Source organism: Rhipicephalus sanguineus, chromosome 11 (genome assembly GCF_013339695.2).
Source record: "Rhipicephalus sanguineus isolate Rsan-2018 chromosome 11, BIME_Rsan_1.4, whole genome shotgun sequence".
NCBI lineage: Eukaryota > Metazoa > Arthropoda > Arachnida > Ixodida > Ixodidae > Rhipicephalus > Rhipicephalus sanguineus.
Window position 1 is genome coordinate 55,281,462 of NC_051186.1, and position 22,561 is coordinate 55,304,022.

The 22,561-nt window shown below is 45.1% G+C and overlaps 2 protein-coding genes across 5 annotated transcripts in view; both read right to left on the reverse strand.

Moving 5' to 3' along the window:
* The window catches only part of LOC119375605 (2-oxoadipate dehydrogenase complex component E1), a 305,767-nt gene that overhangs the window by 170,898 nt on the left and 112,308 nt on the right, over positions 1-22,561 (reverse strand). The window lies entirely within an intron of this gene.
* Positions 1-22,561, reverse strand: part of LOC119374093 (dyslexia-associated protein KIAA0319-like protein) — a 37,664-nt gene that overhangs the window by 8,741 nt on the left and 6,362 nt on the right. For 3 of the 4 annotated variants that reach the window (XM_037644156.2, XM_037644157.2, XM_037644154.2), the window contains 14 exons: positions 22,473-22,554; positions 20,461-20,661; positions 18,799-18,973; positions 16,825-17,013; positions 16,308-16,400; positions 14,844-14,976; positions 14,385-14,449; positions 13,429-13,589; positions 11,897-12,156; positions 10,094-10,242; positions 9,249-9,400; positions 6,931-7,140; positions 5,811-5,905; positions 4,017-4,165 (listed from right to left, as the gene is read on the reverse strand). In XM_037644156.2, the coding sequence (XP_037500084.1) occupies positions 4,017-4,165; positions 5,811-5,905; positions 6,931-7,140; positions 9,249-9,400; positions 10,094-10,242; positions 11,897-12,156; positions 13,429-13,589; positions 14,385-14,449; positions 14,844-14,976; positions 16,308-16,400; positions 16,825-17,013; positions 18,799-18,973; positions 20,461-20,661; positions 22,473-22,554 (2,114 nt within the window). The remainder of the gene's footprint in view (positions 1-4,016; positions 4,166-5,810; positions 5,906-6,930; positions 7,141-9,248; positions 9,401-10,093; positions 10,243-11,896; positions 12,157-13,428; positions 13,590-14,384; positions 14,450-14,843; positions 14,977-16,307; positions 16,401-16,824; positions 17,014-18,798; positions 18,974-20,460; positions 20,662-22,472; positions 22,555-22,561) is intronic. The other variant, XM_037644155.2, reaches the window with a different exon arrangement.

Below are 22,561 nucleotides of genomic sequence, written 5' to 3' on the forward strand. Positions count from 1 at the left end.
GGAGGAAGAGAGATGGGCATTAATTTGACATGGTATGTAGAGATGCATACCAAAAGAAATACAGAACATTAGGACACTCTGTTATTTGTATCGACATTTAATAAACAAAGAAAAATCAGTGCATCAGTTTGACACTACACAAGGGATTGAATTCCCTGTCCAAAAAAAAATATACACCTTTCTGATGGTAACCCTATGTTCATGATATGAACTGTTTTCTTTGTCTTAGAGCAAATCACGAGGTCTGCACATTCTTTTTGCTTTTGCAGCAGAAATTGATTGGTGTCAGTTAACATCATCAACATGAATAGCATAAAGCGATTTCACGATGCTTGGTCAGTGTTGCAAAAATACGCTAAGCATCTCAAGATGCTAGCTTGCACAAAAGGGTTTCTTGAGGAAACCATTAGCATTATGGAAACATGCCAAATCCCTGAATGCCCTTCTTACTTGTGGGACATTGCTAAAGGCATTCTATTTCAACATACACTTTGGCATAGTATTTAAGGGGGGACGTGCCTTTCGGAACGAACTTTCTTGTTTCTGGTTAAATCTTAATGAAAATTGGCACAAAGACTAAAAATGACCTCATAATGCTTCCATAAACATTTGAAGATGATATCACGAAAACTTCCTGAGAAACAAATAATTTCATTACTGGACCTCGTGGAGCGGCTGGAGAGTTTAAAAAATGACATAAAAGGTTGGTAAACACTGTGTGCAGAGGCGAATGTGTGCTGAAGGGGGCTGCGTTTTCAAAATAATTTTTTTGCAACACTAAAAATTGTAGTTCATGTTTTCTCCACTGATACTTCAATGAGCACATTTGCACTACAAACAAGAAACCCCTACCAAAAATTTTTAAAAGACTAAATTAAAAAAATAAGAACGCAGCCCCCTGAAGCACAGTTCAAGGAGCATTACAAAAGAAACAGAATCAAAATCTGTCAAATAGTTGCGAAGGTATCTGCTCCACGAGCTGAGCAACATGCCAAAAAAACAGTATTGAGAAAACGAGGTTCAAAGTTTTGCGTCACGTTTACATGCCTTAATAGGCACCAGGGTTTTAGTCTTTAGTGTCCTTTGCAGTGCGTCGTTGCTTGGCCATCTGACCTTTAGCCTGATGAGCTTTCGCAGCCTTTTTTTTTCCGCATGGCATCTTTTTCGGCTGCTCTACGAAGTGCATGGCGTCCAGGTTGGAGACCAAGAGATGTGCAAAGTTGGGTGTAGGCATGGAGGTCTTGGGGTGAATTCCCCTATGTGATAAATTCATCACAGACCAGAAATCGCTGAGCGCAGCTGATCCCTTTCCAATCGTTTTTATAGCTTGCATGGCCCGAATATTGACTTCAAATGACTTGCTGTTTTCCACTCGCGGCGACAACCACGCATTTTTCGCGTCCGCGCCGCAGGTAGTGCAGGTGAGCACCATTTTTACCGCTAACCCGTGGTTAGTTCCGTGCTTCATCTTGAGTCCCGGCTCTTTGCACTGCGGGCACAGGGCACCGCCAAACTGACCATTCAGGGCCGCGCGTTGCACGAGCAAAAACTCATCTTCGTCTTCCGCTTCGATGTCACTCTCGTCCCCTTGGTCCATCAGTGACATCTTGCGCTCCGTCGCAGACACTGCTCTTAGGGACTCCTGAACAGCCGCAGCGCGTTCGCGAGATGCCTCCGCTGACACGAAACGAGGCTGTAATCGGGCCCGAATCGTGCTACTGGTGGTGCTGGTAGACGGCCTCGCATCCTCGCGCGAAGTACTTGGCTGAGCATCCGCGATGACTACATCCTCGCGCGAAGTGCTTGGCTGAGCATCCGCGACGTCTACATCCTCGCGCGAAGTGCTGGGCTGAGCATCCGCGACGTCTACATCCTCGCGCGAAGTGCTGGGCTGAGCATCCGCGACGTCTACATCCTCGCGCGAAGTGCTGGGCTGAGCATCCGCGACGTCTACATCCTCGCGCGAAGTGCTGGGCTTAGCATCCGCGACGTCTACATCCTCGCGCGAAGTGCTGGGCTGAGCATCCGCGACGTCTACATCCTCGCGCGAAGTGCTGGGCTGAGCATCCGCGACGGTACATCCTCGCGCGAAGTGCTGGGCTGCGGCATCCGGCGACGTCAGCATCCTCGCGCGAAAGTGCTGGGCTGAGCATCCGCCACGTCTACATCCTCGCGCGAAGTGCTGGGCTGAGCATCCGCGACGTCCTACAGCCTCGCGCGAAGTGCTGGGCTGAGCATCCGCGACGCTACATCCTCGCGCGAGTGCTTGGCTGAGCATCCGCGAGCGGACTACATCCTCGCGCGAAGTGCTTGCGGGAGCATCACGCGACGATCTGACCATCCTCGCGCGAAGTGCTGGGCTGAGGCATCCGCGACGTCTACATCCTCGCGCGAAAGTGCTAGGGCTTAGCAGCCGCCCGACGATCTACATTCCTCGCGCGAAGTGATAGGCTGAGCATCCGCGACGTTCTACATCCTCGCGCGGAAGTGCTAGGACCCTTAGGCATCCGCGACGTCTACATTCCTCGCGCGAAGAGTGCTAGGCTGAGCATCCGCGACGTCTACATCCTCGCGCGAAGTTGCTGGGCTTGAGCAATCCGCGACGCTACATCCTCGCGCGAAAGTGCTGGGCTGAGCATCCGCGACGTCTACATCCTCGCGCGAAGTGCTGGGCTGAGCATCCGCGACGTCTACATCCTCGCGCGAAGTGCTGGGCTGAGCATCCGCGACGTCTACATCCTCGCGCGAAGTGCTGGGCTGAGCATCCGCGACGTCTACATCCTCGCGCGAAGTGCTAGGCTTAGCATCCGCGATGTCTGCAGCCTGCGCGGAACGACGAACGGATGTTTCCTCCGACGGCACAAAGCACTGTTTCGTCGCTGCTCGCGGACGATGCTCCGTGCGCGCTTGTGCTCGGCTGCGAGTCCTCGTCATGCCGCACGCCGCCGTCGCTGCTCGCAGAAGTCGCCGGACTGGATTTCTTTTTCACGATCGGCGGCTTCGACTTACGAGCACCAAATCGCTGCGCAGTCTTGCGTTTCTTCTTGAACGATCGCCGGTCCATGATCGCATGCAGGAACCGCGATGCGCCAAACTGGACAACGTTTTTCTCCTTTCACGAGCACCGGCCTTATCGCAGCGCGATGCGATCTCGAAACCACGCCGCGACGAGTTGAAAACACACGCAGTAAGCGGCCCGTCAGCGCTGTCGGCGCATAGAGCAGACGACCTTTGTGCCGATTGCTACAAGCGACCGCACGGGCAACCAATGCGGAGCCACCGTACAGTCACGTGACGCGCGTCGCCAATCGGAAACTGCCGTGATACCTTTAAACTTTGGCTTGCTGTGCGCTTGCACTTGCCTGGTTCAGCCGGCCGAGGCGGCAGATTTGAAAGCGAAGAATCGCGCTATCCATAGAAACAAAGATGGCGGCGCTAGGTTATGTGGATGCGGAGATATCGCGGCTCGAAAAACGCCGTTTTTTCGCAATTTCCGTGAAATTCATCGCCACCCTAGCTTCGATAAACATTTTTTACGTCATTTCTACGCCGTTTTCAGGGACGAAACTTCGAAATTAGATAGAAAAGGGGTCACGGAATGTGAAAATGAGATTTTCAAAAAATCGATTTTTTGGCCAAATTTCGTGATGCCAAAGCCGCGTCCCCCCTTAAAGCATCAAGCTTTGGAGCTAGAGGCCCAGAGTTTCAGTTTGGAATGAATGTTTTAATGAAATTTATGAAAAACTGATGGACCAATACTCTGAAGGTGCATCTAACACACAAGCTCTGTCGTGACAGTATTGTTTTGTAACTGTTAAGGAACAGAAAAAAAAGAATGATGACAGCGTCTCATGATAACACGCCTGTCACAAAAAGCATGTGGCTTTTCTTTCTCTCCCTGCACATATGTGCTCAACATTTGAGTTAAGAGCACAAACTTTTTATGGTTGTAAGCTCTATGATGTGTGGTGCCACGCTATGTAACACTACTGATACACCCGCACAGTGACTCTCACCAACGGTGTCCACCGAGATGACATCCCAGTCGAGCAGTGCACTGTGCGTTCGTAGCCTCTGCTTCAGCCGAGCAACCATGAGGGGACCCCGACAAGGCACCCAAGAGCCCTTGGCGTCTTCTTTCTCCGCCACAAAGATGATCCGGACCCTGGTATGAACAATTGTGGGGGAAAACAGAGCCAGTCTCAATGAGGTTCAATGAATGAATGAATGAATGAATGAATGAATGAATGAATGAATGACTCAATCAATCAATCAATCAATCAATCAATCAATCAATCAATCAATCAATCAATCAATCAATCAATCAGGAGACGGGTGGGTGAAATTTGAAAGTCAGTACATAACGAGCAGCAAAAGGTGCATTATCCAATATTTTACACTACAGAGTTGCATAAAAATGTAAACACGCAAATACAAGAAAAAAAGAAAAAAAAGAGAGAGGAAAAAAAAAACGCCAGGCCTGCGCTGAAACCGCAGCACAGTCACAGCGAAAGCTGGAAGAGCGGCGTTTCTAGAGCTCGTTGTAAGCTCTCTTGGGGCTACTAATACAAGTACACTAGCAAGGTACCCACTACGCCATAAATCACAATTTTTGTGAAGTTGAGAAGCACCTACTAAGCCATTACTCGTCATTCTGCGGGGAAGCGAGGCACCAGCTAGACCTCTGTAAGGCATTATGTGCACTTTGTTGACGCGACGACTGATGACGATGAAGAATTATGGCTCAGCCTTTGTAATGGGTTGGAAGCTTTAAACGGCCCACCAGTTATGTAATTTGCATTGGGTGACGCCCGGTCGCTATTTCCCTCTCCCGTCATGCTGTATAACATTCGTTGACGTGGGAGAGAGACGGGAGGGGGGGGGGGGAAGAACTTTACTGAGACCCCGAGGAAATAGATCATGCGCTTATGGGCTTCCTTGGCAACCAATACAAGTGCACTTGCGAAGAACCCACTACGCTATAAATCATTGTAATTTTACTGAGACCCCGAGGAAATGGATCATGCGCTTATGGGCTTCCTTGGCAACCAATACAAGTGCACTTGCAAGGAACCCACTACGCTATAAATCATTTTAATTTTTGAGATGTAGCGCAGCAAGCACTGTGGCATTTTTCGTCATTCTACAAAGAGCCGTGGTACCTGCTAAACGCATGTAAGGCATTATGCGCACTTTGTTGATGATGTGCCTGATGACGATGAAGAATTATGGCAGAGCCCTTTGTAATGGGTTGGAAGCATTCAACAACCTACTCGTTGCGCAATTCGCATTGTTTGACGCCTGGTTACAGAATTCGCGTTGTGCGACGCTTGGTGCTTATTTTACTCTTCTACCACGCTATATTGCATATGCTAATGTGGTCCCTTCCCGACATGAAGCCTTTATAGGACCTTTTTGCAAAGCAGTTTCAAGCACCGGCATGGCTCAGAGGTTGAATACTGGGCTCCCACGCAGAGGGCCCAGGTTCGAACCTCGTTCCACCCTGGAATTTTTTTCTTATTTCGTTTTTTTCTTATTTCGAGCGATACTGGTTACGGACACCGGCGGCGGCGGCGGCGGCGGACAACTACGGCGCCAAAAACGGCCGGTGAAATGATCTCATAACAGCTTTCGCTGTAAAAAAGATTAGATAGAGCACACTAGACGAGAAGGACTGTATTACACGGTATTTTATGTCAATGTGTTCTTTGAACACAGCTTGGCCTCTACACTTTCCTAAGCATTACCATGCACAAGGGGCTCATGCATGCCGTCATGTATACTAAAATAAGTGAACTTTAATCCGATACCTTCGGGAATCTTGTTGGTAGTTCAGGTCCACCAGGTGCACCCTCAGCGACTCTCCGTCGTGCAGCAGCAATTCAAGCTGCTTCAACACTGTGTCCTGAAAGGTGAAATGATTTCTCTGTCTATCACACACATAAATGCTCACACGCAGAGATCCAAAAGAGTTTCCGCATTTTTGCTTAACTGTACTTTCCACCATCCGTAGCCGACGGGACCACTCCTACCACCCCTACAAGTGATGTTCATCATATTTTACGAGCCACGCAAAGTACATCTCTTTATGCCACTAACCTTTGCGTGCCTACAAGATACAACTACAAGAGCACACAGGTAAATGTCACTGCTCTTCCAAACACATTTAAAGATAAGACGTACAACTTTCTGCCACTACCGGTTAAACCCTGGCAAGTGTGCCGAAACTTGAAGATGAACTTTACAAGTTCTCACTTGCAGACGACACATAAAGCACTAAGCCCATGCTTGGCAATGTTCACTATTCGCCTACCGACAGCTACAATTGTTACCGCAAGTGTATGCATGTTGTTGACTTTGTGGACATAATAAATTGATATTAAGATCGTTGCATGCGACATTTCCATTCTAATGTAGTCACGCTGAGTGAAACGCACTAAGGACTAAGGACAAGTATGTGGACTCTCCTGTTCTCTTTGTCCTTAGTCATACATGCATCTCGCTCAGTGCAACTAGATTAGAATGTCATACCAACTAGTGCAAGGTGAAGCTTTGCTCACATTTCTGTGCTTAAAAAAACGAAAAACACTGAGCTTGGTTTCCTTGACTGCATTCAAGGTGGGCAGGAACTGAAGATCTGCACTTTCAGTGGCATATTCGTGAGAAGCAAACAAATTAACGTTTAAGAGGACCATATTTTATTCTGCTTATCTGCAAGCTATTGGGACAGAGTACAGAAACTAGACAAAAGGTAGCGATAAACGGGGCTAGTTGGTGGACAATGAAAAGTGCGAGGAGTCAACACAGAGAACAATGCAGAGCTCAACTTAGAGAACAGCGACAGAAAAACAAGCAAAACTTGAAAACACACATTTGGCATGTTTTTGAGAAGTAAGCCACGAAGAGCTCAATGCGCTAGCAAACACCAACCAGCTGCTCTTGAGTGAAGGTCTCGATGTCGACATCCAGCAGCAGCTCTACCTGTTGCGCCAGGCTGGGCATTGGCTTCACGATCAGGGACGCTGTGTCTTGCCCCGTTGCACCTTGGGCATCGGACACAGTCAGCGTGAACATGTAGCGGCCTGGGATCAACTCCGACAGGCGAAGAATCGGCGAGAAGCTAGAGTTTTCCAGAATGTGCTGCAGTGAAGAGGTGGCACGTTCTCAGGACGTGTACATGTGCACAGCCATAAAAAAACAACGAAAGGGCGAATGAATCAAGGACTCGTTTCTCTGTTAGACGCGTTCTAATGAAACCAAGAGACAATGACGTTGAGGAAGGTGTAGGGGATATTATTTGTAGTCTTCTAACTGTAGTGTAGTAATTAAGACTAGGCTTGTGCGAATATTCGAGTAGTTCGAATATTCGAACGCATATTACAATACTCGAATTTGCTTTGAAACGAATTTAAATTATTCTAAATTTAGAAGTATTCGAAATGAACAACAAACATATAAACCGCATGTAACCCCCTGTAAAGGTGGTTTCACTGCAGTGGAGGGGTGCTGTACCGCGAATACACCTATCCGGGGGAAAATCCACACTGCAGCGAAGCCCCACCTCAAGGTTAAATGAACAAATTACCCTCATGTCGGTTCACCATTTTTTAAGGTAAGCTTTATACCTTTTTAAGCTTCTATATTGGCTTATATGCTCTAGGTATAGTAAATTTTAAAACTTAAAGTATTTTACAGGTTATCACTTGCATTCTACCGAAAATCAAATCCTTCTACTATTCAAAGTTGCTTCAACTTCCCTTTGAACCAAAAAGAACAACATTTGCACATGCCTTGTTTCAGTTTTTAAAAATATTGTATAGGTTAGTTGGGTCGCGACAAATATGCAAATTTTTCTTTATAACGTGTGGTATATACTATTTGAATTTGATTTGAAATTATTTGACCAAACCACTATTTGCTTTGAATTTGCTTTGAACCTAAAATTTACTATTCGCACAAGCCTAATTAAGATATAAATGGAAACGACCTAAAGCGTACGTAAAATCAACTTGCCGCTGTCAGGGATGGAACCTACAACCTTCGGATAACACGCCCGATGCTCTAATAATTAAGCTACAGCGGCAGTCATCCTCCCATCCACATTACTGGGTATTCCTGTGTGTAATCGTGGAGTGTTAGCCAGCGCCACTCATAGCCATAACAGCGGGTGTGAAACAATCTTTTTGCCAAACGGCATCGTGTAGCACATTTCCACGAACTGGCAGCTGACCAATAACCCCTCACATGCTACCTGAACGCACCAATTCTGCTAAGATGAGACCCTTGCTATGAAAGAAAAAAAGAGGGACAAAATCAAGGGCTCGTTTCTTGTCCCTTATGCCTCCTCTGACTTCGTTTTCCGTTGGTTTCCTTAGGTTCAGTCATAAAAGGAGGTTTTTTGTTTTCTGGGTTAGGGCGCACATTTACAGTTCTCTCACATGAAGGTACAATACAGACCATAGGTTGGCAAGCTCACTCACTCAGGTGCACACCCCTGAGTCAGTGTAGGTCCGGCTGAGCCAAATTTTGACGAGTCTGAGTCCTAGAGAGGCTGGCTGAGTATAATTCTTGTGAGCCTGAGTCCCAGTGAGCTGAGCTGAGCGGGGTTTTGGGTAATATGAGCGCAAACGAGTCTTGCTGAGCATAATTTTGGCAAGTCTGAACCTGAGTGAGCATGACTGAGCAGAATCCAGGAGAGTACGAGTCCCAGTGAACCATTAGCAAGAAGATATTGTGCGAATGAGCTTGAATGAGTTCAGTTTACTTTGCCAATGTATCTTTCTGTCACGCAACTGCCATCATTCTAGCAGACATTCCCTTTTAAACACTGTGAGCCTGATGGATTCCTGATGGGAATGTTTTGATTGCTTTAGCATCAATGACACAAATGCAAGATGTGCTACACAAAAGCAAGTAAAACAAATGATGACAAGTGTTGAAGCTAAAATGTTTTGAGAATAAAGAGAAAAACATGCAATCGGCATTAACTTCCAAAGCAGCATTGCTGTTTAGAGCTCTAAACACATAGCATCCACCCACAAAAACAAACCAAGATGAGAAAGACATAGGTACTGCTAAATCTCATTTAACACCATTTTTATGAAAAGAAAACTATACTAACGCACAGATTAGCTGGACATGCTGCCATGTTTAGTGGATGAATCCGAACAATTGTTGACGTTTCCAGTTTCCACTGAGTCGTTAAGAAAGATGCGAGCTTGAAGCCAGCTCAGATCCAATGTTCTCACCCCTGCTGCCAACGATGAAGGGTCTCGGGTCCAATGCCACGAAATGATCTCCACATCATCCGCAGATCGTGATCCGTTTAGAGAGACTACATCCACGGGAAGGAACACGGTCCGGTCACCGCCCGCATCTGCCTTGGGTGGAGCGTTCTTATCTGCGAATGAGCAAAGGCTCTTATCAAGGGCAGCACTCGCAAAAAAGCTGGTAAAAAAAAAACTGTACAATCAACATAAATAAATAGCAATGGGGTTACAAAATAATGGCATCCAAAGCTTCAGCGTAGAGAAACTAAGCTGCATTGTGTCAGTAGAACGAAGTTATGTTAATTCACATGGCTTTGGTGAGATAAACTAATTCCTCAAACATTATTGCCAAGAAGAGAGATTGCACATATGGTGCTATATCAATATAAAAAGACTAGCTGTTTAAAAAGGCAGCAAAAGTAACATGTAGCAAAAAACGAAAAGCAAGAACACAATGAAAACCTCACAAATATAAAAATTGGCATGCAATGCAAATGTCACCAAAATCTGGCATCCTGTTCTCCTTCATAAAAAGAGAGATTGTTATATTTCTCCTACAATAACACTGATACTTCCCATTGCCATGGCACTGGCAGTGATCAAGAAACCCTGAATTGGTGTCTTTAATATAAAGCATTCACGTGACGTCAACACATGCTAGTTTGTACAATTCGCAGCTTCCACAGTGCTTTTTGGAGATGAACAGATCAAGATAAAGTGCAGCTTTTAACTGTGCTGAACATATAACAAAACGGCAGCATCGGTGATGTCAATGCGTACCCCCTACAACACTTTCAGCAATTAGGTATTCAAAATTTTCTTACTTTGGGTAACAATGATGGAGACGTTGTCAGAGCTGGTCAGGTTGTTGGCATCCACGACGTCCAACTTGAACACGTACTCTCCCGGCACAAGATTCGACACTTTTGTTGTCGAACTGTTGGGTTCTTCGATTTGGCTCGGCTTGGGACCCCTGGATAATGGAATGGTGATTAAAGGTTAATAGAGAGTGGCTTCCACATGTTTAGGCTTTTATACAACACCACGTTATGCACAAACAGTTCACACGGTATGGTCTGGACGCTCAAGTAGACACCAAAAGCTTATTGCAAAACACTTTAGATAGAAAATGACTCCTTTTATAGCTTATCTTTTTTGTTTTAACTTGTTGAGAAAAGGTTAACAATTACTGGAGCAAAATCAACAACAGTCTTTCCTGCAGTAAACATCATGCTAAAATATTGACAGCCATGTATGCCGCTGGTACACAGTGTGACCGAAGAAAATGCGCACTTTCCAATTGAAAAAAGAAACAAAGAACAAAAATGGCTCACATTAACTCCGGATGTAATCTGACCACATTTGTGTGCACCAAAGTTTCACCGAGCTATCACGTACACCATACTTTAACATGCACCAAAACCTACGTACAGTAGAAGATATGATCGTGGCTTGTACGAATTTCGGGGTGATACAAATTTTTCTGCAGTACCGGCCAAGGCTCATTAGCCTGCAATGTAATGAAGTACGGTTGTTGCAAACCGATTTGAGCCCATGACGTTTGATATGAACGTATGCTACCGCACAGGTACCAACAGGTGCTGCCTGCTTCGTCGCGGAAGAAACGGAAAACACGTGCAGGAGCAGGAACCCAAGCACAGGCATGCGCATCGCACCGTCCCTTTGTCAGGATAGACAATTTTACGCAGCAGCGCAAGGGCGCGGCCATGTTTGATCACGTGATCGCAAATGGCCTTCTGCCAGCGAGGCGGCCGTGGCCGTATCGCACAAGCATGCTTGCGTGGCAAAATATAGTTCGATATTTAATCGCCTAAAAGTTCACAAGGTTGAGACACTTGCGTTTGTCCGGCACATACTACATCACAGCATTTATGGCGTATGCCTTGAAGTGTTGTATCAGCAACAGGCTTGTACACGTTACAGAAAATAAGTTGCCGATTACAATTAGTACTTCCTTTAAAATGTAATTGATTATAGCGGTCAATCACAGCCCCAGAAAAGTAACTGAGCAATTACAGAAATGTAGTCAATTACTTTTGTGTTACTTTCCTTAAAATCTTATTGCCATAACACAATAAGACAAGTTTACCGAAACTACAATGAATTACTGTGGCTCGCATGGTAGAGAGAAGGCTGGAGTATCGTGTGAAGGCTGTGAGGCTTACAGTGGCTTCTGTGATATAGCGCTACACGTTGTGAATTTTTAACAGGAGTTGTTTTTCAAGGTTGTGGTCGCTGATTCTTCCCCGTTTCCTCATTAAGAGGTCAGCTGCTACACTGAACACTCTCTCAATGCATGTGCTGGAGGGAAGGGCCGTATTATGTCGTAGGAACACCTTGCGCACAAGCTGTGAAGCCACCCCGTGTTTGAGGTAGCCAGGTTCACCTCAAGCTGCTAATTGCAGCTTTAATTGCCTGGTCATCCTTGCAACCCGGTTGCAAAATAAAATTCAATTCAATTCAATCTTAACACAGTCACCCTGACAGGGAACCGAAGCCGCGCCCTCCTGCTTAACAGCACAGCACCACAGCCACTAAGCCAACGACGGTGAGTAATGCCACACGGCTTCAAGCCTTCATGACAAGAATCCACAGCATGGCCTTACTGAATCTGGCTCCAATGCCACGACGTAATGCCCACGTCGTCCGAGCTGTGGCTGCCGTCCAGCACGATTGGCTTATCGATGGGCAGTGAGACGCGTACGTCCTTTCCGGCATCGGCTGTCGGGGCCTGGTTGGATGCCGGCTTGACAAACACGTGCACCTCGGCCGTTGCAGTCTGGTCGGCCGTGTCGGTGACCTTTAGGAGAAACTTGTACACACCCACTTCCATGTTTGACAGGTGCAGGTACGGGCTGGTGGTTCCCTGTGCAAACCACGAGTCACTTTTGAAACACAGATGGTAGCAACAAGTGAACAAGTCTGACAATGTGACAAACATTTAAAGGACCCCTAAACAACCCACAGGTCAAACTTTAGTTGTGGTGTTGCAGTTGTGCACGAGTCTGCAACAGACACGTAGCAACAAGAATTTTTCAAAACAGTGAGGTAATAGCGGAGTTACACGAGTTCGATATTCCAAAAGCGGCTCTCTCTCGTTTTGCTCTTTCCTTCGCTATGCTTTGTTCATTGGTTCAGCTCTCCTCCTCGCAGAGTGCACCTCTTCACCGTGCGAGGAGGAAGAGCAGCGGGCACTCATACCTGAGAGCAGACAAACAGGTTCTTGTTGGTGATGACATGATGAGGTGCGCATGGCGACATCATGACCAACGCTGGGGATACTGAAATGCCTGGAGAGGAGCACGGGATTGTTTTTTCATTTTGTGGTGCACCTGTGGCTCGTAGAGCTGCCATGTTTTCACATCGTTGATTATGACGGCATTCTGAACTCGATTAAAATGTTAAAAAAATATCGGAGGTGGTTTGTGCCCTTTTATGGCATGCACATTAACTTGCGCCGTCAAGAGCTAAGTGCACTTTTCGGGCAGTGTTTACACATAACTATACCCGATAAAAATTTTGCAATTTCCTTTCGGTACCTTTTTTTTAAATACAGTCACATCCGCCTTTTCGGATTCCCTAAGAACCGCAAAATCATCTGAAGAACTGGGTGGTACGAAAAAATAAATATAGTCAGAACTCGATCTAACGGAACCCTAGTTTTCGAAGTTCCCAATGTAACGTAGAAATTCTCATTCCCCTGCAGGTTACCATAGAGTTCAATGTTGTCATCAACCTAATTTAATTGAACTAACTTGGCCACCAAAACCCGATAAAACAAGGTCTCTTCTGAAATAACCGAGTAAAAAAGCGGTGATTTTCTTCTAATTTCAGCACATTCACGCTTTTCTTCGAGTGATCATGTTAAAATGTCTACGTGCCCTAATCACGGCCCTGGCTTTATTTTGACAAGGATGCACGACAAGCTCATGCATGGCACAACGGACTTGGCAGTAAGGTAGCGGTTTCACTACATCGGCACTTGAGCTCAAACAAACGTAATGATTCACAAAGAGCAGGATTCCCATATTGAACAAAGCACTTATGGTCTGGCTAAATGCAACAATCTACTCTGTAAGCAAACTAGTGTGAGCCAAGGAAACCTCAAAGAAGCCATAACTGCATGGGCAACATATACCTCCATGTCAACGTGCTTGTCCGTGTCAGGACTTTTAGTCCATTCCCAGCTTTTTATGCCTTTGTCATCAGTGCTTAGGTTTCCGTTCAGCGTCACTTCGTTATTGGGCATGTAGACAACGGACTGTGGTCCAGCATTGGCTGTTGGTGGGTAGTCCATCTCTGTAACCAATAGTTTGTTTCTTAACATCATACACAATCATACACAATCATACACTGAATAATGAAGGAGGTGGATTTAGAATAGAGAGTAGAAGGCAGCAGTAAATGTTGGAGGTCGAAACATAAACCTCAAGGGGTACCACTTCAATTCGACTTTGCGATTTACAGCTACATGTGTGCATGGGGCGCGTAACCTGATACAATGTAAATAAACACCTAAATTTATTAAACATTCTTAAAATAAAGAGCAGAAAAAGGAAACAGGTCAGGTTGATTAACTTTACTGTGATAATAGGCTAGCCTGATCTCAGCCCATATTTTTATAGTAGGAAACTGCAAAAAAGCATACAATTTAATTTTGGGCTTTCGTTCTTTTTACCTTTAAACCCAACAAACATAGCATCATAATACAGTCGCTCGTACACATATTATACACTACAGTGAACACTTTTTAATGTCATCCCACACAGGCCTTCTAAAACACACCAACAGTTCACATATACACATTTTTGTACATGTGTGTGAAGTAATGTGCATAACATAATTGACAAGAATAATGTGCATTTCCCTTCGCAAATCAAGTGATCCAAAATACTAAAATCTACACAGGCAGCCTTCATCCTCACACTAACAGTTGTCAGTGTGTTTGTTCATACAATTAACAAGGCTCTCTTCTACCGCTTCTTTCAGATTAGAACACATCATCAATACCTCAGGTTCTGGACAAGTAAACATTACAAAAGTGTGATGTAGGAAAATGCAGTGTACTCTCATCTGCTCAGTAATGGGACATACCTTTTAGAACAGTCACGTTCGCACTGGTGGTGTTTGTGACACCGTCAGAGTCTGTCACCTTGAGCCTAAAGAAAAAAAAAAAACAATATACATGAATATCCATAGTTGAAGGCAATCAACCTTTAGGTGAAATTTATTATGTGTCATAAACACGCTTCTTGACACAACGCAGTTGTCTTCAATAAAGATCAAAAAAGGAACTTGTGGTAGTAGCAACACTGAAGGCTAATGATAAAGTAATTGTTTATAGTATACATATTTCTTTTCCTGTAATTATTATTGTTAAGTACTCCAATGTGTACTTCTTGAGTATCACGTGTGTTCTTTTTAACCTTCATTCCTCTATGAGATCTGCTGAACTATCTTCAAAAAAAATGTTTTTTCTCTTTTAAAAGTAAAGCATAGACTGTTCTTTTATTGCACAGATAGTTTAAAAGGTAGTGAAAAACACGTGCATACATGAACTGGTAGAACCCAGGAATGAGGTCTTTCAGCTGGACCGTTGGCGTGTCGTTCAGTTTGGGACTGTAGCCAATCGGTATGGTGATCGGCTCCCAGTGGTACTGCACTATTTTGTCGTCGTCTGTGCTGACTGCGCAAAAATGTAAAAAAAAAATCATGTAAAACAAGACCTAAGAAACAAACAGACCAACAAAACCTGTTCAGTAACCAATGTGCTGCAACACCAACTTTTCGTGCGGAGTCAGCAAGTGAGACGTGCATACACCACAAATGATTCCACAGTGCTCTCATTCAATCTTTTAATAGGCAACGGGAATCATTCGATTAAAGCAGCCCCAAAGATCCTGTTAACTGTCCAAGAACAGCTGGGTGTACCTGAGACCACAGTTAAAGAAATTCTTCTCTGGAAGTATTGATGAATTACGAAGTAAAGGCTGTTGATAAATAAAATGTTTAGAAATGCAAAGAAGTCAACAACTGGCACGTATTGTTAACATTTCAGCACTAGACACCCAACATGCTCTTAAGGGCAGTCAATAATGAAAGTCGATGTAGATTATGATGCAGCTATCACTAGTCCGACATCATACTAAAAAGTGAAACCCCATGTCTTGTTCAATGGATGCTATCCTCTGCTGTTCAACCCATTCACTGTCGGGTGCTTCTGGCCGTGACGCACCCCGAGTGTCAGCTTGGTTTCGGTAATATCAGGGGAGCTTGAAACACAGAGGAATGGCCCGTCATCAAGTCAAGATGACAGATAGAGATAGAAAGAGGATACAACAACCTTGCTTGCAGATGATAGCAGCATGCGAGGCCACGATGAGCGAGCGAAAGCAGCAATCGAGTCATGTTTTGGTCTGCTGGAGAGACAATGCGTGCCTCTGAACTTGATGCGCCGTAGCTGCAAACCCGCAGTGGATGGCAGAACAACCCTTGTACCCGGAATTGCATGCACGCCACATGGTTGCCCAGCCCAGAAATAGCGTCTGTGGAGCGACCGTGCCCCACAGCTAAAGAAGGGTGGGCGTGGTTGCTCCTTACTCTTCAATACACGTACCAATGCATCAAGAGGCGAATATACGTGCTTCTAGAAAGATTCGACAGATGGTACAACCAATAGAATCACGCTAAATAATGTAAGCTATGTGCACCTGCATAAATTTTTGAACGCACAATGGAGAATGTACTGGTACGTCACGAGACGCTGCGGGGGGGAAACGCGAAAACGTACCGGTACCTCAGTGGCAGTGAAAGGGTTAAAGAATGTGTGCTGCTTTTAGGATCCAAACTGCATCCAAACTGGGAAGAGAGGGTGGGGGTACACCCCCTTTATGTTTTTTTTTAATTTTGCATGTTTATATTTACACACACACACATACAAACACACACATAACATAGATACAAAAAAAATTTCTAGCTACACGCCTGCCACACTGATACTGTAGCACAGCCACTTACAGGAGCCATCCAAGACAGTATCCTTGCTGGGAAGCTTGACAGTAACATTGTCTGGCTGAATGATGGCCACTGGTGGTTTGTTGATTCGTTTTGCTGCACAAAAAAGAGAAAGGGCTGATATTTGTGTCCAGGTTAACATGGTACTCACAGACACTGTACCTGCTGCTAAAGCTTAACCGTTAAAGCCAAAGATGAAAATGAGAACATCAGCGTGATGTAAAACAATAGGATTTGAGATCAACTATTAGATAGAAGTGTGCTTGAAGAGTATTAGTACAAAGACTGCTAAGGTAGTATTCATTGCAAAGTGAGTCAATTAAAGATAAAGCAGTGCTTCAGGATTTAAGTAAGACACCACTACAAAGCCAACATAGCCTTGTGTAGTGCACATGCTACTTTCTGCCCTCAAATCTTTCGTTGCACAAGACAAGTGAAGTAAAAAAATGCACTGAAAGTGTTTGCTTGCTCTCTTAGCATGGTCACTTGACATTTAAATATGAAAGACTGCGCAACTCACGGGGCAGAACTGTCACATTGGTTGTGGCTTCCCCGTAGGAGTTGTTTCCCGTCACTGCAACGCGAAATGTGTAGAGTCCCTCCCGCAAGTGCGACAGCTTCAACGCCTGGGTGTTCTGGTCTTGCATGACTCCAGTCTCTTCACCGTCTGGGTGAGACACCAGCGTCCACTGATACTGGAACTTGTTCCCTGAAACAGAAAGGTAACAATGTCATTGCGATTCTGCGCGTCATCCTTTTATTTTAACCACGTGACCAGGTATGGTCAAAATAGGTCACATGACCTGAGGGGTACGTGAATAAGGAAATAAATGAAACGAAATGATGTTGATGTTCAAAACGATGACGACAATCGAAATAAAGGTGATGATGCCAAATGATGATGATGATGCTTTAAATGTGTCAGCATGCGTAGGTATGTCAAATCTAGTGGCAGGTTTTTTATGACCCCACATGATCTCACTAGCCGATCACATACACTCGCGCGCTCACAGCTTCGTTGTTCGACAGTTCTCACAGCATGGAACTGGCTGAAATTTTTTTAACTGGCAAATTGACTTGGAATGGTCCAAGTACACTGCCTGCGAGATGCTTTAGCACCCCTCATCCCCGAAGTCATGCCAAGGGGACCCCGCATTCTAGGTTCAGTCATGGCTGCTCAATAAAAAAAAAGGTGCGGCCTGTTGCGTTGCGCTGAAACACATGGGTGCAAGCATGAACGCTGTGTTGACAGTTTCGTTCACATTGGCGCTAGCAGACATACAGGCACGTGCATTTAGAACAAAAAAGGACGAAAAAACAGGGTTGCCGTGTGCGCAAGGCGTTCTATCCCACCATATAGTACAGGCATGCCAAGGAGCCCCTGCATTTCATGGTGTCTTTGAATGACGATGAAGGAAATGAACATCGGGTACCACGAATTTCCGTGTGACATCGAATGACCCTAGAAGTCCTTATGACAAAATAAGATATCGTTGTTTCCGAAGAAAACAGTGCATTCAGTGAAGTGTTGATGACATGATCTCAAATTAAATTTGCCAAGAGTTCGGGGCTCCTCAAGAAAACCCGCAACACAAAGACACGCGTGCGTTCTTTAAACCACCTTGGTGCAACCCGTCTTGTGGCGCCACAGCGGCAATAAGTTCAACTAGGCAGCTCTCGCTGTTTTTGGGCACGCAACGGGCCGCACCTTTTTTGAAATTCGAGCAGCCATGGTTCAGTGTACCCTTATCTCTGAGGTCGTGACAAGGGACAACATGCTCTACGTCAAGCTCTTGCCACGAGCCACTTGTGACAAGCTGTATTAATGGTACTTTCAGAGTTTTCTTTTCTTTTTCCTTTCACAGTTTTGGCATCAAAAACGACTATTCTTGTGAGCTACCTAGGTCGCTTCCGTTCACATTTCAAATGTAAAACTTTGCACTGAGACTCCTCCATATCCACATCATAGTCTCCCACGGTATTTACTAGGGGGAACTCTGGCACTGCGATCGTTCAGTCCCCATGGGAATGATGGGTAGTACATGGATTTGCCTAGTCTTCGTGCTTGCGACTTCAAACCCAATTGTGGCTTTGTTTATTGTTATGCTTTGGCTTTTGTTTCGGATAAAAGAATGGCTCGTGAACCTTGCGAGCCCAAAAGGTCAGGGCGGTGAAGTGGGACCGCTGACCTTTTGCTGAACTTAGTCTTGCGACAGGGTGGCTGCAGGCCACACAGAGTCGAAAGAACGAAGCTTAGGCAAATCCATGTGCTACACATCATTCCCATGCAGGCTGAAGCGCCATGCGTTGCAGCTCCCATAGACACCAGCGTCAGATTTCCCTCTAGTGTACTTACATGAAACTCTATGATTCGCACTACCTGAAACAAGGCTTTCTAAATGGTTCAAAATGTTATCACGGTTAGCCTTTAATGGTTATCTCTGCAGAACTACGTTAGCAGAGCGGCCCACAGTGGCACTTGCAAATGACTCACCATCTCCTCCACCCTTGAGAGCGTATGCTGACAGAACCACTTCATTCTCGGGAAGGTGCAGTTCTTTGTTTTCTCCGGCCGACACGATCAAAGGATAGGGTGTCGTCGTCGTCGGTGAGGCGGCGGCTGCCGCTTTCGTTGTGGAAGATGATAACGGAGGAACGGTGGGCACGGCCTGCAGGTGGTTCCAGTAGCATGATACACAAGAAACAACTTAATTGCGTAGAACTCAAATTCTAGCAAAAAAATGAAAAAAATCTTATTGTAACGGAGTAATTGTTGGAAATGGTATATCTTGAGAAATACTAGGGATGGGCGAATATTCGAGTGCTTGGAATATTTGAAGGAATATTACAGTATTCGAGTTCGCTTCGATACGAATTGAAATTATTCAAAATTTCGAAGTATTCGAAATGAACGAATAGACACATATTTAACCGCGTGTAACCCCCTGAAAAGGTTTCACTGCAGCGTAGGACTGCTATGCCGTGAAACCGCCTTTCCAGGGGAAATCCGCACTGCTGCAAAGCCACACTTCCAAGGTTAAAAGCGTATAAAGAGGGCTTATATGCGCTAAGTACAGCAAATTTTAAAGCTTCACATATTTTACCGCTTTTAAATTGGACCCTATTACTATTCAAATCCTGCCACTATTGGAATTTGCTTCCACTTCACTTCAAACTAAAAAAAGCGACGCTCGCAGATGCCTAGTTCCAATTCTTAAAAATATTGTGCAAGTCAGTCGGGTCATGACAAAAATGCTCATTTTTCTTTATAACATGTCATATACACTATACGACCTATTCAATTAGAAATTATTAAACGAAATCACTATTCGTTTCGGATTCGCTTCAAACCTCAAATTTACTATTCGCCCATTCCTAAGAAATATGCATACATCACAACCAGAATGCGTCTGCCTAACAAAAACCTTGCAAAAGAGATTATTGCGACAAGCCAATATGCCAAATATGGGTGCCAGTGCATACATTGAGAAGGCATAGGCCTGTTAAAATTAAATGTTAAATTACGCAGTTTTACGTGCCAAAAGGACAAGATAATTACGAGGTACCCTGTAGTTGCGGGGGACTCCAGATCAATTTAAAATGCATGGGGTTCTTTCGTGCACCTAAATCTAAGCACAGTATACTTTCGTTAAATGGAACCTGAAGGGACCAGGAAAAATATTTTTCCATTTAAAAAGCGTTCCATTTACTGAGATGAACCAGGGTGCAGAATTCCAGTACGGAACTAATCGCATTAGAGGCAGCTGTTCCATTTAAGCAGCAGTTCTGTTTATGAGATTTCTGGTTACTGGGACTCTACTGTATATTGGTGTTTTTTTTTCTTTTTTGCTTCCATTGAAATGCAGCTGCCATGTCTAGGAATCAAACCAGTGTCCTCGAGCTTAGCAGTGCAACAACTTGGCCACTAAGCTATCATGACACTCTCCTCTCTCTTTTTTTTCCTTCTAGGTCAATTTCACACTGTTTACATCACCATCACGAACCTATGATGACAAAAGTATTGATAACAGAGCTCTCAAAGAGTATTTCGTCTTAACAAATCTTAATAATAGTATTATTAGTGTTTTGCAGCAGTGTCTCATGAAGGGATGCTCTTCAGGTGGCTGAACTTTCAGAAGTTCACCAGAAGACGCACCTGGCTACTTAGGGAGGCGTTCTGGGGTCCCGTGCAGGACCCCGAAACCGAGTCCTTGGTGAATCCCTGTCGGCAGCGGCACGTGCCCGTGCGCCGCCGCGGACCAGTCGTGATGCATTCCTCATTCTTAAGGCACTGCTGAAGTATCCCGTAGACACACGTGCGCCCAGTGTCGCCCACCACCACCTGATTGGCAGGGACCTTCCGGTCGGCATGCAAAACATGCATGTAGAAGTCAGACTAACCAGTTCCATGTAAGCGACACTACAACTCTTCAATATCTCACGGAAATATCCTGACACGTGCTCACTTATCACACAGGCTGCAGATGTCAGGTTAGCATCAGTGGCACTTGGATATGTTAATTCTTTGATCTCAGACAAAACAACATATGGTTTGTTAGAGCTTGTAATGTGTACTTAAAGGGGTACTGACACAAAATTTCACGGCCGAGACAGCCTGCAGGATCGATTCCCGTGAACGTGCGTATATCATCTGCAAAATATCTACAGCGGATATAGCTTGGAAGGTACTTTATTATGTGAATTTTGAAGTTCACTTGCCTGATCCAGCACTACACACCGCACCTCGTGGCATTGACACCCTTGAAAGTGACCCGAAGTGACGCCCCTACTTCTCTGACATCATCACGCTGCAGCCGGTACAAATGATGACGTCATAGTCGCCATTTCTCTTTTGCCGCACTTGCCGTTGCGCAAACCACGCAGAAGTGTGTCACAGCTCTGTCTGCTGACGTGATCGAGCGTTGCACACGCTAGGTGGTGATAGTTGCACCCGACGGCTTGTAGTTTTTGGAGCTCTCTCAAACCGAAACTGAGACTGGTCAGTAATGAGGAGCTTGTAATTAATTATCTGTTGCACACTGCAGCAAACATTGTCCCGTGTTTTGACTAACAAGCCTCCAACAACACATTTCAACAATAAAACGCAAGGCCAAAATTTTTGTGTCAGTACTCCTTTAAGTGGGTCCACTCATCCCCAAGACTACTGAGCTCTGTTCTTGGAGTTGTTGTACTCCTATCATCTTATCACACAACATGAAAGCTGCAGGCGCGACTGCACATAAAAACAGCACGATGTGCCACTTAAGCCGTTGAGTAGCTGTCTTGTCACTGGCCCACTTCAAACCACTGAGGGTAACTTTAAGAAGTGTAGAGTAGGTTGTTCGCATGTTTTCTCTACTGCCAGTTATATTTCATCAGCGAGTGAGTTACTTATCAACATTCCAGAATGAATACTGCTTCATCTCAATGTGCAGTTCACAACACAGTGCAAACTATTCAATGCAATGAGATAAAAAATGAGTGTACTCTTATCCCTGACAACAAAATGCAAGTACTATTGTGACCAGCATTCACGCCTTTTCCAATGTATTTGTATAGTGCGCATTCTTACTTAAAAACTTCCAGCGCTACTTCTTACAAGGACAGGACAGAGAACAGCATGACAGAGAACTTCTCTGTCCTGTCCTTGTCAAAAGTAGTGCTGGAATATTTTAAGTAAGAATGTATTATCAACTAGCGCCGCAATGTGTTTTGTATAGTTTCCAGTTATACAAACGTGATTATCAGTTCACATGGCAAACAGCAGTTTATTACAAAACCAGTGAGCGCTGGGGACACCGAGCTTGTTCGGTATGGTGTCCAATGAAAGAAAGAGCCTTCGTATCGTATTGTGACAGCACTTTAACCCCAAGGATCATCCTGTGATCATCCTTCTGATCTTTACTGCGCGACCAGTGATCATCCTTCTGATCACTGGTCGCGCAGTAAAGCACCCAGCAGAAGCGCAGGCCAGCTATAACAGTCTCTGAATAGCCAAGTTCTGTACTTTTTAAATTTTATCCATTCCCTCCCCCTCTGCAGCACTGGCTACGTTTGCCGTAAGTACTCATCATGTTCAACTCTGTATGAAGGCCTACCGAGCCGACTCAAAACCCAGCTGTCCAAAACAAAAGAAGTTCACAAAGAACCACACAGAACCATCCTTACCAATATACTAGAGCTGTTCAGCCCTCCTTCGGACGAATCCCCACTCCCTTTGATGTTTTTCCAACCGCGCGAGTTCGATAATCTGAGAA